Source organism: Lates calcarifer, linkage group LG15 (genome assembly GCF_001640805.2).
Source record: "Lates calcarifer isolate ASB-BC8 linkage group LG15, TLL_Latcal_v3, whole genome shotgun sequence".
Classification (NCBI taxonomy): domain Eukaryota; kingdom Metazoa; phylum Chordata; class Actinopteri; family Centropomidae; genus Lates; species Lates calcarifer.
The window spans coordinates 15,996,479-16,012,807 of NC_066847.1; the positions used below are offsets into that span (position 1 = coordinate 15,996,479).

At 39.5% G+C, this 16,329-nt stretch overlaps 1 protein-coding gene across 1 annotated transcript in view; it reads left to right on the forward strand.

Annotated features, from left to right (window-relative positions):
* The first annotated feature begins 535 nt into the window (after positions 1-535).
* Positions 536-16,329, forward strand: part of taf2 (TAF2 RNA polymerase II, TATA box binding protein (TBP)-associated factor) — a 30,733-nt gene continuing 14,939 nt past the window's right edge. The window contains exons 1-13 of the mRNA XM_051075769.1: positions 536-966; positions 7,496-7,571; positions 8,064-8,224; positions 8,481-8,599; positions 8,872-9,013; positions 9,359-9,590; positions 10,449-10,633; positions 10,779-10,892; positions 13,655-13,754; positions 14,389-14,474; positions 14,578-14,713; positions 14,840-14,994; positions 16,128-16,242. Of these exons, the coding sequence (XP_050931726.1) occupies positions 536-966; positions 7,496-7,571; positions 8,064-8,224; positions 8,481-8,599; positions 8,872-9,013; positions 9,359-9,590; positions 10,449-10,633; positions 10,779-10,892; positions 13,655-13,754; positions 14,389-14,474; positions 14,578-14,713; positions 14,840-14,994; positions 16,128-16,242 (2,052 nt within the window). The remainder of the gene's footprint in view (positions 967-7,495; positions 7,572-8,063; positions 8,225-8,480; positions 8,600-8,871; positions 9,014-9,358; positions 9,591-10,448; positions 10,634-10,778; positions 10,893-13,654; positions 13,755-14,388; positions 14,475-14,577; positions 14,714-14,839; positions 14,995-16,127; positions 16,243-16,329) is intronic.

Here is a 16,329-nt window from a genome sequence, read left to right on the forward strand (position 1 = left end):
AACTTTGTTTGTTGTTGTTAAAAACAATAAATGATTTTTGGCACATAGAGTTTACAACATCAAGCTAATTCACATATCAATTATGTGCATTTGGAAACAAAGGAATAAATACTGTGATTTGTTTGTTTTACATTTGGTACAAACCATCCAGCTCTTGTGTCTGCCCCCTAACTAAGACATGTAAATGAAAATAATAATGCTAAAATAATAACTAAATAAAATTCAAGTTTGTATTTCAAGACAAATTAAGACAAGTCTCGGTATAGTATATAGTTACAATCAGTCCTTGGCATGTGCCAAAATATGTATGTATGTTAAGTTAATCCAGCTGGTAACAGGTAACAAGGTAGGTTATTTTTAGAAATGGATTTGACATCAAGATATTTCCAGTTAGAAGAAGGTGATGTTCTGTCTGGCAAATCAGGCAGGTACCTGATAGAGAAGTTCCTGGGGCAGGGCAGTTTTGGGAAAGTGGCCAGGTGCATAAAATTAAGCACCAAGGAGAAGATGGCCATGGTTCAGTAAAAGAGAGCTCATGCTTAAAAAACTCAAGAATCTTGACCAAGACAAAAACAACCTGGTCAAGTTTGTGGATCGTTTTAAGTATGGAGTATATGTTTGTTTGGCATTTGAGCTGCTGGACAGAAGTCTCTATGATTTCATGAAGCAGAGGTACTTCAAGCCACTGCATGTGTCTCAGATTCATCGAATCGCTCAACAGATGCATGTGGCTAAGAATGCCCTCAAGAGCATTAGTCTGGTTCATGCAGCCATCAAGCCAGACATCATGTTCATCAATCATCAGTCGCAGCCATTCAAGCTGAAACTGATTGATTTTGGTTTGGCAGCACCAGTCTCTGCCCTCTACAGAGCCCCTGAGGTTATCTTGGGCCTTCCATTGAATGAGGCTGTAGACATGTGGGCTATTGGCTGCACTTTGGCCTATATGTACCTCGGACAGGACTTGTATCCCACAGTGTGAATATGAGGTAATGAAAGCCATTGTGCAGATGCAGGGCCAGCCAAGTGATCACCTGCTGAATTCTGCAATTAACACCACAGACTTTTTCAGCAAAGACCACAACCTCCATCGTCCCTCATGAAAGCTGAATATGCAGGTTGAATACATGACTGCAACAGGCTCCAGTGCCAATCTGTGTGGGAGTCTTTTTGACACGTTTACCAGTCATTGAAAATGACGACACACAGGCCTTTTTAAACCTCCTCAAACGGATGCTGCATGTGCATCCTGAAAGAATCACCTCAAGTGAAGCTCTGGGGGACCATTTCATTACCATGAGACACTTAACCAGCAATGACAACTTATACCACATCAGCTTGTTCGACACTAAAAGAATACCGACTGGAAGAATCGACGACTGAAATCAAGAACTTTATAACATCCAGTGAGGTTGTAAATTGGACACTTACATCCATTACCAGCTCAGATTACTTAGCTGATGAAGAAACTGCTTCTGGTTCTTCTAGTAATGAATTATGGCCCCCAGCACTGTCGGCCAGAGCATGTAAAATACACATGTAAAAAATGCAATTTTATATTTCACCAAAAGGTTGCAGCAGCCCTGTGTAGCCACCCCCTGACTGTGTGACCCCTGCTGTGACCCCTTCCCGCCAATTTCTGAAAGGTGACTGTAAATAAACAAAAGGAAAGTTGACTGCGAGGGACACTGCTTCCAGGACAGGTGGAAATTACAATATAATAATAAATACGGAGAAATACGAAATAATGTTTGCCTGATTTGCCAAGAGAAAAAATTTGATGTCAGGAGACACTACCAGTCAAAATATGCTAACACATTTGACAAGCTATCGGGGAGCAAGCGAGACAAAAAATTTAAGCAGCTGGAAGCTGTTTTAGCGTTTTTTCACAAGAGCCCGTAAGTCAAATGAAAAAGCCACAAAGGCGAGCTACGAGGTGGCGATGCTAACTGCTAAATACTGCAAACCTTTTGCAGAGAGTGAGTTTGTCAAAGACTGTGTTATGAAAATAGTGGAGAACATCTGTCCCAAGAAGAAGCAAGAGTTTGCCAATGTTTGCTTGGCTCATAACACTGTAGCACGGAGACTTGAAGACATATCATTGGATATTAAGAGACAGCTGGGGGCCAAAAGAGCAGACTTTGACTTTTTTCGTTAGCCTTCAATGAAAGCATGGATGCAACTGACACTGCCAAGTTAGTAATTATTTTTGAGAAGAGTTGATGATGACATGAACGTAACTGAAGAGCTGCTTGACCTCTAGAGCCTTAAGTCCAAACAAGAGGAACGGACTTATTTCTGTTTGTTCCGCCGTTGGTGACGTGAAACTACCGTGAAGTAAAATCAGTGGGATTATTGATTACATCATATATTATATGATGTGCCGGCCATGGCTGATGAACGAAGTGGATTATCAACACTAATCAGGCTGAATACGGAGGTGTTATATAACAACTATGTAAGATGGCAGAGTTTCAACAACGATTCTGGATTTTGCAGTTATTGAAAAAGAGATCATGCTTTTCTCCTCTCTCTTCTCTGTGGATCCCGATGACGCTCTGCATCAGCTGCAACTGGAGCTCACTGAGCTGCAGTGACAGCGAGTGGTGCAGTCGACACCAACAGCTCTCTCGTAAACTTTTACCAGCAGCTGGATAAAGGCAGGTTTCCAGAGATTTGCATATTTGCGAAGAAAATGCTGAGCTTGTTTGGCTCCACATATCTGTGTGAAAAGACATTCTCTGTTATGAAGTTAAATAAGAACTGCGTGAGGACAAGACTAAGTGACTCTCACCTGCGTGACATTTTGAGTGTCAAAACCACTGCCTTTGAACCAGACCTGGCCTATGTACTGCAGTCCAGATCTCAGTATCACCCCTCACATTAGTGCCAGCAAGTTACTTAGTTTGGTCATTTGAGATGAATACATTCTAGATTCTGTGTTTAAAATTTGTTTTGTGTTGGTCAAAAACAGAGTTATAAATGTTTGCACTTGGACTATTGCACTTCTTAATAACTGTTTGTGTTATGTACCAGTAAGAGTGACATTGGAGGCATGTCCATATGTTTTGAACTTAAACGTTGACAGAAAACATTTCATTACTAATAACAAGTCATGTTTTAAAGTGAACCGAGATATATTTCAGCTTCGTGGACGTTTTTTTTTCCAGACAGCTTTTTCATATTACATGGCCTTCAGATATGAAAGGCAGAGTGGTTTTGGTAAGACCTGTTTATGCCTGCATGGGTAGCCTAGATATATTTGCATTCCATGTGAATAAATGTATTTGGAATAAATTTTTCATCAAATATTTCATTTGCATTTAATTGTTCAAAGAATGTCAGACAGAATGAGTGGCCCTCACACATTTTCCCATTGTCAAATCTGGCCCTCAGCCAGAAAAAAGTCTGGACACCCCTGGTTTACACGAACCCAGAACTGTTGGAAGAGTACAGATGGAAGGAGAGAGGTGTTGTTATGAACTCTGAAGCACTGCGAAATGAAATTTACTAAACTTGAATACACATACAGTGTGATGTGAATGTAGAATGCTAAAGTGTCACATACTCGCAAATATACAGCAGTATTTGTTAGGATGTTGGTGGAACAGTTTGAGATCCTGCTGGGGAAGCGACCGCTGCATTTGAGGAGGCCGAGACCAACTACCAGGATCTTTTGACCCAGAGCAGCTTTTGGCAGCTTGTGTCATTGTGATGTCTTTAGTTATGATGTGAACGCTCAGAAAAATTGACCTCCTTTCGAAAAAAAAATCCTAGCTTTTTCACCATGTAGTATTCACATTCAATGTGAAAGTAGTCATAACAAAAACTATTATTTGAAAAAATAAATTAACGTGAATTAATCACATGACAAAAACACCCTTGGTGTGAAATAACCTTCAGGAGTGAGAGATATAGTCTAATAATAATATCACAATATTTTTACTGCATTACAGAACAGTACGACATTGTTACAGCGTCACGTGACTACGTAGTTTCATTCTACTCAGGTCCGTGGTTTCAGGTGTGTTTTACTTAATGCGGTGCTGAGCAGCACTGACTGGACGTGATGCATGCTGAGCTAAAAACAATGCATGCTGGTTAGAAATTTTGTCCCGACTTTTGCTGGAGCTGTGCAGCGTCACCATGTCCTGTGACTTTAAAACCTCACTGGAGGGGTTGCTTTCCTCCGGCTGCACTGACTTGGAGCCTCCTCTGTGATGGCAGCACTTTGTCCTGATTAGCTCAATGCCTTCACTGACGCACATGACGTGTAGTATGTTTTTATTCTGTTTTACACCTGTGAACCAACACTATAGTTTGAATTTCCAGACAGAAGCTGTTCATGAGTTTAGTTCAGGAGTTTGTTATTGCAGAAGATATAAACATATTTTTTATCCTTCATATTTCACCTATTCTCACTCTCTCTTGTCCCCCCATACACCTGACCATATCGCTCTATCTTTGGTTGAGTAAACAGTGTATATATAGGTTACAAAGCAGTCTGAAATATATAAAATATATTATGATAATTTAAAGAAATTGTACAGTACAGCTGTACAGGTTTTCCACAATAAGTTCGATATATTTGATGAGATGAGAGTACAGCTGGTAAAAGGCAAACGCCGTCACTCAGTCTCGCTGTAGGAAGCAACTTGAATGTGCTCGACTTGACTTTGTAGTCCTCCCCAGCAATCAGCGGCAGTTCATGTTGACCATCAAGTCAGGCGTAGTCAGCCACAGTCAATCTCAAACGCACCTTTTCCTACAGGTGGTGGAACAAATTGGTTGTGTTGCTACCTTTAGCTGTGACTGTTTTCTTGCAAACCTTGCAGAAAATTTATGCGGATGTTGTATTCTATACAAATTATGTATGTTATTGTTTATCTATATTTTTTTAATATTTATTTTATCACATTACTTTTATTTAAAGTTCTATTATATTGCACTGATCACTGCACTTTTCAGTGCATTTATTCTATGCCTTATTTTATTTTTTTTTTAAAATAAATAGATGAATATTGTCAACATATTCTACTGTCTGTAATGTTTGTATATGAAAAAACTTTAAGGCCTAATCCTTGTTAATGCCTAAGTTTACCCTGACCAGACAAGTCAGCCACCAGAGGCCTGTACTACGAAGCAGGATTTGCAGATGTCAGGTTTGACTCTGGGTTTTCAGCCTAGGACAGTGGTTCACTTCTTATTGGAGTAAATCACCACAGTAACTGATGCTGAACAACTAACCTGCTCCAGGGCAGGTTAACTTCAGAGGACTGGATCAAAATCTGTCAACTACTGACCAATCAGATCACTGGAAAACTAGTGTTACCATTGCAACAGGATCCTGACAGGGACTGGAAAGTTTACAATAAAGTGATAAAAAATAAAGATCAATAGATATTTATTATAGCTCAGTGGAATCGCTTTGTTCCAGGCTTTCCATATCCACAACAGAGCTTCTAACAGAGAGTTTATCACACTAAATGATCACATACTCAGTATTAATGTCTTCATTTTGGTTGAATGAAGATTTTATCCATGCACTGCTGAATATTTCCCACGATTATAAATGAACATCTCAGTCAGATCCACCTCAGACATTAACTCTCTCCTCTCTGCTTTGGCAGCAGAAACAGTCAGACATTACTGTCACTTTCACTTACTGTTTATCTGCATCACATATTCACAGTAACAGAAAACAATCATTTATGTACTTATTTACAATAAATCCTCGGCGTGACTTTGATAATTGGAAATTATTTCTAGTGTTTCTATTCCAGTCACATGATCATATTGTTAACATTTCACCTCATAACTAAAATTAATTTATGGACGTCGCAAGAACCGAAACGACATGAAGCTATCATAGTAACTTCTCATATCATACCGGGTACCTGACTCGTGGTTCTGACAACGCTGCTTTTAACTAACAACTCCGCCTTGTCTTGGGTTTACTTAATGAGTTGATAACCATTGTAGCCAGATTGTTAGGTTTGGTGAAGCCAGATAATGACAAGATATCCTGGATATATTGAATTCATTTGGTAGTACAGGCGTCAGGTTGGCTTTAGTATCCCCTACCTGAATGGCTCATCTGGAGGGGGAGCAGCTAAATGAGGAGCTAGGAACCCAATTCCTAAGGGTTTTTTTTTGCAAATGTATTTCTTTGTGTGACTGTTAAAAGGTTAAGGTAAAAGCCATGTTAAAATATAACTCGTTAATGAGAAATTTGATGGCCTTTGTGTATGTTAGAGGTACTGAATGTTCTACGAATAATGACCCTGCACTCCCTCTGCAGCTGACTGTCAGTGTCATACTTTTCCTTACCTGTTGATAGTTTATGAGCCAATGTTGTACTTCACTCTCCAAAAGCCAAAGAGGCCTAAAATAAGTGCAGTTTTAAACCATTTAGTTCCTATTATTCACATATATAAGGAATGGTACAATACAGCTGCATGAAAACAGTGATAATCATTCAGACAAGTGAACGCTCCCTGTATGCGCGCTCCCGCGGGACTCGAGATTCCACAGTCTCCGCCCCACTATGACGCAGCAAAGATGGGGCTCTTATTTTTTATAAAACTAATTTAAATTAATCGGCGTTTAATTTATAAACATTGATATATTGCGTGGAATGTACGTACTGTAAATGTTGGTGATTGCTCTGTCGTTATTAAAACTATTTGTTTGATGCCATTTTTACGCGGGAGGTCAGAGGTTACGAACAAAATGGCCGAACGAACCGGAGCAGTTACCTCAATGCTGTGAGCAGCCGGACAGAGAGGGAATATTCGAATGTTTTGTTGCGCGGCGACTGCAGCAATCATCATGCGGACCTGTTCGTTTCTATATAATACCCACTGCTAGTCATGGCCGACTTATATTCATGGATACGTCCACGGTGGTTGCAGTAAAAACACTGCACAGCCGTCTCCGGGGGATACAAACTGAAGCTAAAGCACTCATTACAGATAGGCTAATACAGCGCTGATTACGGCTTTTGACCCCGACTGTTACATGTAGCGTTTTGTTAGCGTTGCTATGCATTAGAGGGTACCTCTCTTACTTTCTGCAGTCTGGCAAATGTATGAGCTTGCTGAGTCTGAAGCTAGCAGAGTAGCCCAGCACGGCTGGTAAGAGGGAGACGTCACGGAGCAGCGGTACGGCATGTTGAAACTTCAGCCGAGACACAGCAACAAACGAAGATGAACAGGAAGAAGGATAAAGGATTTGAGAGCCCCCGTCCCTTTAAATTATAAGTTCTTTTTGCTTAACTTTGTTCTTGTTAGCCTAAAACGAATCAAAAGGCAGTGCAGTCATGTCTGACAGTAAAGCAAAGTTAACGTTAACCAGCTAACATAACAGCGTACAAGCAGCAACTCTTGTTAAGCAGAGACAGTAACAAGTACAACAACAGTTTGAAAATATCTGTTTAGTGAATGGCAGGGAGTGTCCAGTTTATAGTTCAGTTTTACATCACATATTGATGTAGTTTTTGTGTCGCTGCTTTTACGACCCACCAGGTGGTGTGCATCAACAACATCAACTTCCAGAGGAAGTCTGTCATCGTGAGTACATCCTATCCACTTACTGCAACAGTTGTAATATTATAACTGACAGTAGGAGTTCACAGCTTGACTGTAGTGGTCCCTCTTCTTGTCCATTACTCTCCACACATTACACTCATCCAATCAGGGACAATTACTAACTGCATTAAGGATAAATACTCACTGTATTAACAACATATTACACTAGTAACTCAGATGTAAGTTATGTTACAGTCTTATGAGTCATAATTTGTATTTGCTAGATGTTATGCACATATTATGTGTCAGACTTAAGTCTTGTTATTGTGTTACAGCCCTACAGAACTGTGTTAAACATAAGTCACAAGGATGTGTGTGATTAAGCCAGCACAGACATTTGTGTTTGGAAGATTTTTAAGTGAACAAATCCTTTTCAACAGTTCACTCTGGGTCAGCAATGAGAATAACTTCAGCTAAGGATTACAGTTGTTGTCTAGTTTCACCAACATCTTCCTCTTCTTTTGCATCCTGTAGGGCTACGTCGAGCTGACCATTTTCCCCACAGTGGTCAACCTGAACAGGATCAAGCTTAACAGTAAACAGTGCCGCATTTACAGGGTTCGAGTCAATGAACTTGAAGCTCCATTCATTTACAATGACCCCACACTGGAGGTGTGCCACCATGAGTCCAAGCAGTGAGTATATCAGCGTGTTGTACTGTACACATATTCTGCTTATCAGATTAACTTTCAGAAGACTGGAAATACATTTGGTTGTGACAGTGAGGTGTAGGGCAGGACACTCATGTAAATAAGTAGAAAAATATTCTTGTGATAATATTTTTATTTATCTTCTCACATTCTCTGTGTATTTTAATCAATATTATCGTGTGCCTATTTTAAGAAGTATTTTTGATGGTGGTGTGGTTCTTTCTTGTTAATGTTTTTGTAGGAGGAACCTCAACTATTTCTCTAGTGCCTATACAGCAGCAGTGAGTGCTGTGGACCCTGATGCAGGACATGGGGAACTGGTCATCAAAGTTCCCTCTGAACTCTGGAAACAAGGAGATGGTAAAGGCCACTAACAAAGAGACTCACTGATTTCTTTTGCATAATTGATGACATAAAGTTAAGAGGATTTGGAGTATAAAACAAGTTATCATATTATCTGTTAAGTTCAATATTGTCATCATCAGAAATTTGCTGTAAAAATCCAAATTTTGAATTCCTCATGGCATGTGTTGATATGGTCACATGAGATGTGCATGACTGAAATGAGGTTCAAACTGTGGTTATCTACATAAATGAAACCAAACAAATGTCTGTGTGTTTTGTGTCTCCAGATTTGAAAGTTTTAAAGGTGTACATAGAATTTTCCCTGGACCAGCCAAAAGGGGGTCTTCACTTTGTTGTTCCCGATGTGGAGGGCAGCATGGCAGAGAGAGGAGCTCATGTGTTTTCCTTTGGATATCAGAACTCTACCAGGTATCAAACATGTGCTTATAATTACCATATTTTACAGAAGTTGATTCAAATCAAATGCAGTGTTTTTATTAGCTGTCCATATGTGGAAAGTGGCAATTAATTCTAGGAACAATAAAAAATGTTGGTTGACATTTTTACCTAATCTAATAGTTAAAATCAAAAGGAGATGCCTATTGAGGCTGTAACATTTGAAACCGGATGTTCCACCAGCAGCCCAGGAAACTAACACCAAGTAGAAGTAGTAGTAGTAGTATAATTGTCTACTAGCCCACAACAGCATTAGTCATTGTATTTATTCCTGTTTCTATCCTGTGCTTAAACTCATAAGATTGACTTCTACCCCAGATTCTGGTTCCCTTGCGTGGACTCTTACTCAGAGCTGTGTACATGGAAGCTAGAATTCACAGTGGACGCTTCCATGGTGGCAGTGTCCTGTGGAGATCTGGTGGAGACCATCTACACCCATGACATGAGGAAGAAGACTTTCCACTATGTCCTCCCCATTCCCACAGCAGCCCCCAACATCTCCCTGGCTGTGGGGCCCTTTGAAATCCTTGTAGACCCCTATATGCATGAGGTGGGTTTGTAGTGACCAGTGGTCAGTTAAAATGATGATGTTGCTTCATGCAGCTTGGGATATTGGAAAACCAATTCAATATCACGTTTTTCAATGTTTATACTGATTATGTTTAGACCAGTAAAAGACATAATGATGTGAATCATTTGCCGAAAATGTGATTTTGCTTTTAGAAAATGAAACCGTAAGCACAGTATCACTTCAACTTTCTGTCCAGTAACATAAAGTGTTAGTGAAGAGTTGGTATTGATCAGCAGAAAAGTAAGACAGAAACCTAAAAAACTGGTTCAGTGTTTAAGTGATATATCAAGTACATACACACACCTTCTCTAGCATCTCAGATGTGAGAATTTGCTGCTCTTCTGTGTTATATTACTGTAAAAGCAGCATCACTGCATTGGAACGTGGCCAGAAAATTGCCGCCAACCCATTCAAAACATGTGTAGTCAGAGGAAAAAGGGTCCACCACTAAAATATTTACAGGGACAATTGCTTAACTTCAGCTGTCTGTAAAACATTATGAGATGGACCAAACTGTTGCGTAATGCTGGTCTGTTGTCTTTGTAGTTCTTACTAATGACCACTAGATGTCCCTAAACACAAGGTAGCAGTATTGACTTTCATAAGGATAACACTGCACATTATAATCACATAACCTTAATTGGAATCTAGTGCATGAACATCCTGCCCATGTAGTTTGTTTACTTCACTTCCAAACAGTTAATTTACAAATTAATCAATAATAAAAAAAAGAAATAATTGTAGCCTTAATCATATTGGCACCATTATCAAAAAATTTAGAAATATACAAAGTCTCATTGAATAACCAACATTATACTTTGTCCTGTCCCCTCTCAGGTGACCCATTTCTGCCTGCCGCAGCTACTGCCACTGCTCAAACACTCGATGTCTTACCTGCATGAGATTTTTGAGTTCTATGAAGAGATCCTGACATGCCGCTACCCTTATTCCTGCTTTAAGACTGTGTTTGTGGATGAGGCTTATGTACAAGTGTCCTCCTATGCCTCCATGAGCATCTTTAGGTAATCATGACATGACTTTGTGTTCAACAAATTACTAGCTATAGAAACTTGGAGTGTATTCCTTAAGGATATTTTACAGTAGACTCATGGTTGTGGGTAGTCATACTGTGTTCACTCTCAAACTTAAGCTGCCTCTGCCTTTCAGCACCAACCTGCTCCACAGTGCAATGATCATAGACCAGACCCCACAGACCCGTCGTTGCCTGGCCCAGGCCTTGGCTCAGCAGTTCTTTGGCTGTTTCATCTCCAGGATGTCATGGTGAGACTGTAGCAAATCCCAGCCTAAGACACCACACTGAGGCAATAGAGTCAGTTTTGCTGTTCAGAGCCTCTAACTGTTGGCTCCTTTAGCCATGGGCAATGTAGTATCTTTTGCAATATACTGGGGAAAAAAATTCCCCACTGTAAGAATTATTCATCCCGCGATAATAACAATAAACTTTACGTTCAGGTTTCTCTCCCCGCCTCCTGTTTACGTGCGTCTCCACAGACACACACACACACACACACAGTGGTGGAGCCACAGAGGAGACAGGTTGACAGCTTGCTATGTTAAGTGTAAGAAAATCATACGGATGTTGATCCCAAATGTTTGAAAGTCAGACCAACAAACCAGCATTTTTTTAACACACGCTATCTTGGTTTGACATGATAACATCTTCACACTGAAACATTCCTTATCAGTGAGATTCACATTAAGGAACTAAGGAGCTAATGCTCTTAAAACAAGCACTGTTTTTCTGAATGGATTAAAATCACTGCAGACTGACATCTATGTCTATGTCTGTCTCTACAGGCATTTTCAGAGTTTTTTATTTTCTTGCTCATGCATGTATGAAACCATGATTAGATCATCAAATGAGGGTTATCAAGCTCTCTTTTTTCCATTCTTTACATTTATATGTTTCAATTTTCACGTGATCAGCTGAGTGCATCACCATAAATGCCTTCAAAAAAAGACTGTCCAAAAGTGTGTGTTGTTGACCCCATTTGTACAATTCATCATGGCTCCCCTCTGTGTTTATCGGCAGGCCACCTTTGAGCGTGGTAATTCAGAAGAGGTATAAATACTTTGGCCTTTAGATGTGATTAGATGACGTGTTGTATGAACCGGAGCCGTTTGTAGACAGTGACATTGAGAAGAGGTGTTATGAGTTCAGCCATGGACAGACCAGAATAAGCTTCAAAGGCCAGATTTGTATGTAATGGAAAAGCGCTGTCATTATTGTTTGGAAGCGTACTCACATAATGTAAAAACCATTTCCTCTGGAGTCCAGGCTGTCAGCCAGTCTCTCTCTTCAGGTCTATTTAAGAAGTGTGGTATCATTTCACCCTCAGACCTTTTCATACAAGGCTGGTGATGAGAGATTTACTACAGAACTAAGCTGTTTTGTCAGTACTATGAGTTACAGGATGGGCCAGGACAGGCCTGAATGACTGCATTGACCAATATGATGGATCGCTGTGATTCTGCCTGGCAAGTTGGCCAGTGTGTTTGGTGTGTGTGAGAGACTGAGGAAGTCATTCAGGGGGGCTTGTTTGTGTTAAGAAGCCCATCAGTAGAACTTTAACGCTCTAGTGCTTTTAGAACTGTCCATAAGAAATTATTGCATGTCCTTCCTTTACTTCCTCTCATCCTCCATTCTGCTCCCCTCCCCTCCTCTCCTCTCGTATCCTCTCTGACCTCCAAACACACATCAGATGTAGGACCTTGGTTTGCTTATGTTGTTGAGCTGGCTGGTGTTTAAGTAAAGACCTCAGGAAAGTCAGTCAGATCTCTTTGATTTTAGCAACGTATGGTGCTGCCTGCTAGCAGTTAATCAGAGTGGGGGTTAACTGAGGCCTGTAATTGAAAACAGGCTGTGCTCAGTAGCCTGTCAGACATACAGAAGAAAAGGAAAAACTGCTCTTTTCCAAATCTGTGAAACTGTATTTATAAATATTGAAGTTATTTTAGCGCTTTAGAAAAACAAGACCTCGGATTACTGTTTTATTTTTGCCTCTTGTGTCTCTGAAAAATCTGCTAATACGAAGGGAGATTTGACCTATAGCTGCTTAATGGTTTGTGTTCTGTTGTACTGTGTTTTCGGGCATTTGCAGTTTTCCAAGCCTGAACGTGGAGCTTCTTTTCAAGGCAGGTTCTGTTGATCCGGTCAGGTTGAGATCAAGAGAGAAATTAGCAGCCACTATATGATCCATACACAGTGCATAAGGGCAAAAATTGGATCAAATCTTTAAAGGAAAATACTTCTCTCTCCATAATGCTGATTATAGCAGATACGCAGATGAAATCATCTTTTTTACATAAGCCACACTGGATTCAGTTCAGCGTCAAGCGGTGAAACCACCATGGTTGAATCAGCGTGTTGTGTCTCTTTTTTTACAAGCTAATAAATCCAGGTTGGTAAATTTATTAGAGTTGTGATTGCCTTGCCAAGCTCCTTCCAAGAAATACCCCGAGGGTAAAATTCACTATTACAAACTGATGAAGCAACTCTTGTGTGGCCTTATATGCATCACAAAGGCTTTCCACTTTGAAAGAGCCTAAGACAGTGTGGGCAGAAGGATTGGAGAGATCAAAATAAAAGGGATTTTATCATCAAACTCTTATTTATTTAGTCTTCTAACTCAGTGTAATTCATTTTGGCCTAATTGTTTAGTAGCTTCAAAGTTCTTGGTGGTCATAAATCTTATGCTAAACAGAGGCTCTACAAAGTCTGAATGATTACAAGTCTGATTCTGACTCTTAATTCCTTGAAAGATAGATAGATAAGAACTTTATTGATCGTTTGGGGAGGTTCCCTTCAGGAAATTCAGGTTCCAGATTACAACTTACAACACTGCAGAGAGAGAAGAGAGAGAAAGACACATGCATTACAGGGAGGGTGCTTGTAAGGTTGGACATTTGTTATAAACTTGAAGAGAATTTAACCCACTCATAGTTAAAGTACTAATATTTTGTAATGTTTTGAATTTTGTAAGCTAACCCCGCAGTGACATGATATGTTGTTGCATCTGAAGGGCTGATGAGTGGGTGCTGAAGGGAATCTCAGGTTACATCTACGGCCTCTACCTGAAGAAAACCTTTGGAGTCAATGAGTATCGGCACTGGATCAAAGAGGTAACTTTTCAAACGTGTTAATCCTCTCTTTATCCTGTCGTAACACTACGAGGTCTCCCTCAAGGAAATAGGTCAGAGGAGCTGGTTGTAGCTCTTCCAGCTTCTCAGATGAGAAGATTTACTGCTTTTCTTTGCCATCATTGTTAACTGAATATCTTTGGGCAATGAGTAGTCGATTAATTGATTGGTCAATTCCTCGATCAGCAGAAAATTAATCAGCATCTGTTTTGGTCATCAGTTAATCTTTTTAGTTGTTTTTCAAGTGAAAATACCAAGCATTCACTGGTTTAAGCCTCTCAGTTGTAAGGATTTGCTGCTTTTCTGTATCATATCTGCCTGTGAGCTGAGTATTTCTTGACTGTTGGTCAAATAAAACAGGTCATTTGAATACTCCATCTTGGGCTTTGGGTAATTATAGAACATTCTGACATTTTATAGAAAAAGTAATTACTTTGAAAAATAATTGTTAGATTGTATCAGTTATAAAAATAATTGTTGCAGCCCATCAAATGATGTCCATGAGAAAAAAGTTAAACAGAAGTATATATAACTTTTGGACCCCATTTTATAAAATTATTTTGTGTTTTACTGAGCTTTTGTAAATGTTAGTCAGTTTAATTCTGTTGTTTAACAGGAGCTGGATAAAATTGTGGACTATGAGCTGAAGATGGGAGGGGTTCTGTTGCACCCAACGTTCAGTGGAGGCAAAGAGAAAGACAAGTAATAAATTACATTTCCATTTGAATCCCTATGCATCAATTTAATGTGTGTTAGCAATGAGTAATTTCCTGCATCAGATTGATTTATTTTTTTCCCTCTTCAGCCCAACTCCCCACCTTCACTTCTCCATCAAGCACCCCCACACATTGTCTTGGGAGTACTACAAGATGTTCCAGTGTAAGGCCCACCTGGTGATGAGGTTGATAGAAAACAGGATCAGCATGGAGTTCATGTTGCAGGTCAGGAACTATCAGCATTTTCTTGTCTTTTCTGTCTCTGTAATTGAGGCTGTTAAAATTGGTTAGAGTTAACATCTTAACAACTTCTTTCTTTTTCTGCTGTCCTCTGTGTTGCCCCCCTTTTAGGTTTTCAATAAGCTCCTGAGTCTGGCCAGTACGGCCTCATCACAGAAGTACCAGAGTCACATGTGGAGCCAGATGCTCTTGTCCACCCACGCTTTCCTCAAATCCATCTCCAATGTCTCTGGCAAAGACATCGGCCCACTCATCAAACAATGGGTGTATCCTTTATCTGTAACAGATCTCTGTTTGGAAATGAGCAGTTTAAGTCCTCAGTCACCTCCCTAACCTTGGCCCTCCCTAACACCCAAAGCTTTAGAAATAGTTGCCCTGACCTATGCCAGCCACAGAATTTTATTTTGTGTGTGTTTGTGTACAGACAGAGAGTTTCTTAGGCTTTATGGTATTTTTTTTTCTTGACTTGCAGTGTAAATTGTTGGATCTTATGTACAGAGGTGTGTGCCTTTCTAAATTATGTCCAGTGAATTCAGTTTGCCACAGCTTGAGTCAAGTTCTAGACGCATCTCAAAGATAATTAAAGAGGATGCACCTGGCCACAATGTGGAGTGCAACAGCAAAGGGTCTGAGAGATTTCAGTCTTTGATTGTTAATACATTTGCAATGATTTCTTAAATGTTTGTTGACGTTGTAAATGTTGTCACTATGGGCTATTGTGTATAGATTGATTGGTAAAGATGACAAGTTTATCCATTACAAATTAAATCTGCAACACAGCAAAGTGTGTAAAAAGTTCATAGGTCTGAAAACTTCTCTATAGCCAGGAAAAATCCTACCAGTCAGACTCTGCCTGCAGTAAGCATAAAAGGACCCATAGAATTTTTTGCAAAGCAGAGATTAACACTACAAAATCTTTTCCCTGTTTTCATGTCAGTAACATAATATAGATTATAATTACCAAAAGTGACTAATCGTGATCAAACAGAGAACAACAGCTATCATTATATGGAGTCATACATGATGTACACAAGAGAAATAAGAGAAATAACAATGAAGAAGAAAGAAAAAATATTGATATATTTTAACAAGAAATCTCTTTCCTAACAAGAAGAAACTATTTTACAAAAAAGAAAATAAATAAAGAAAATATATACTTAAGGAATGTTTTACCAGTTTGGACATCTAAATGCATCATACATAGGAGAGTTTTAATCATTTCATCAATTGCTCTTCAATTAAAAAGACACTTAGAGAAACTTAAGAAACTTATAGAATAACTTAACGATATTATTAGTAAATGTAACTCGCACCACCTTTTGCAGTAACCTTCTTTCTCTCTACTGGTTATTTTTGCCCCAGCTGTTCTTGGTCTGTAAGTCTTAACTTAATTATCCAGAGACCAGAGCAGTGTGGTGAAATTCTTCGGAAGTTTTGCCTTTAACAGAAAGAGGAACGTGCTAGAGCTGGAGATCCGTCAGGACTACACATCATCTGGAACTCAGAAATATGTGGTGAGCTTTAAAATATGCATGTATGTGGAATGAGTCTGTTGTCTGTGTTCAGAGTAAAAGCTGTAACTTAGCCAGAGATTTGACTGA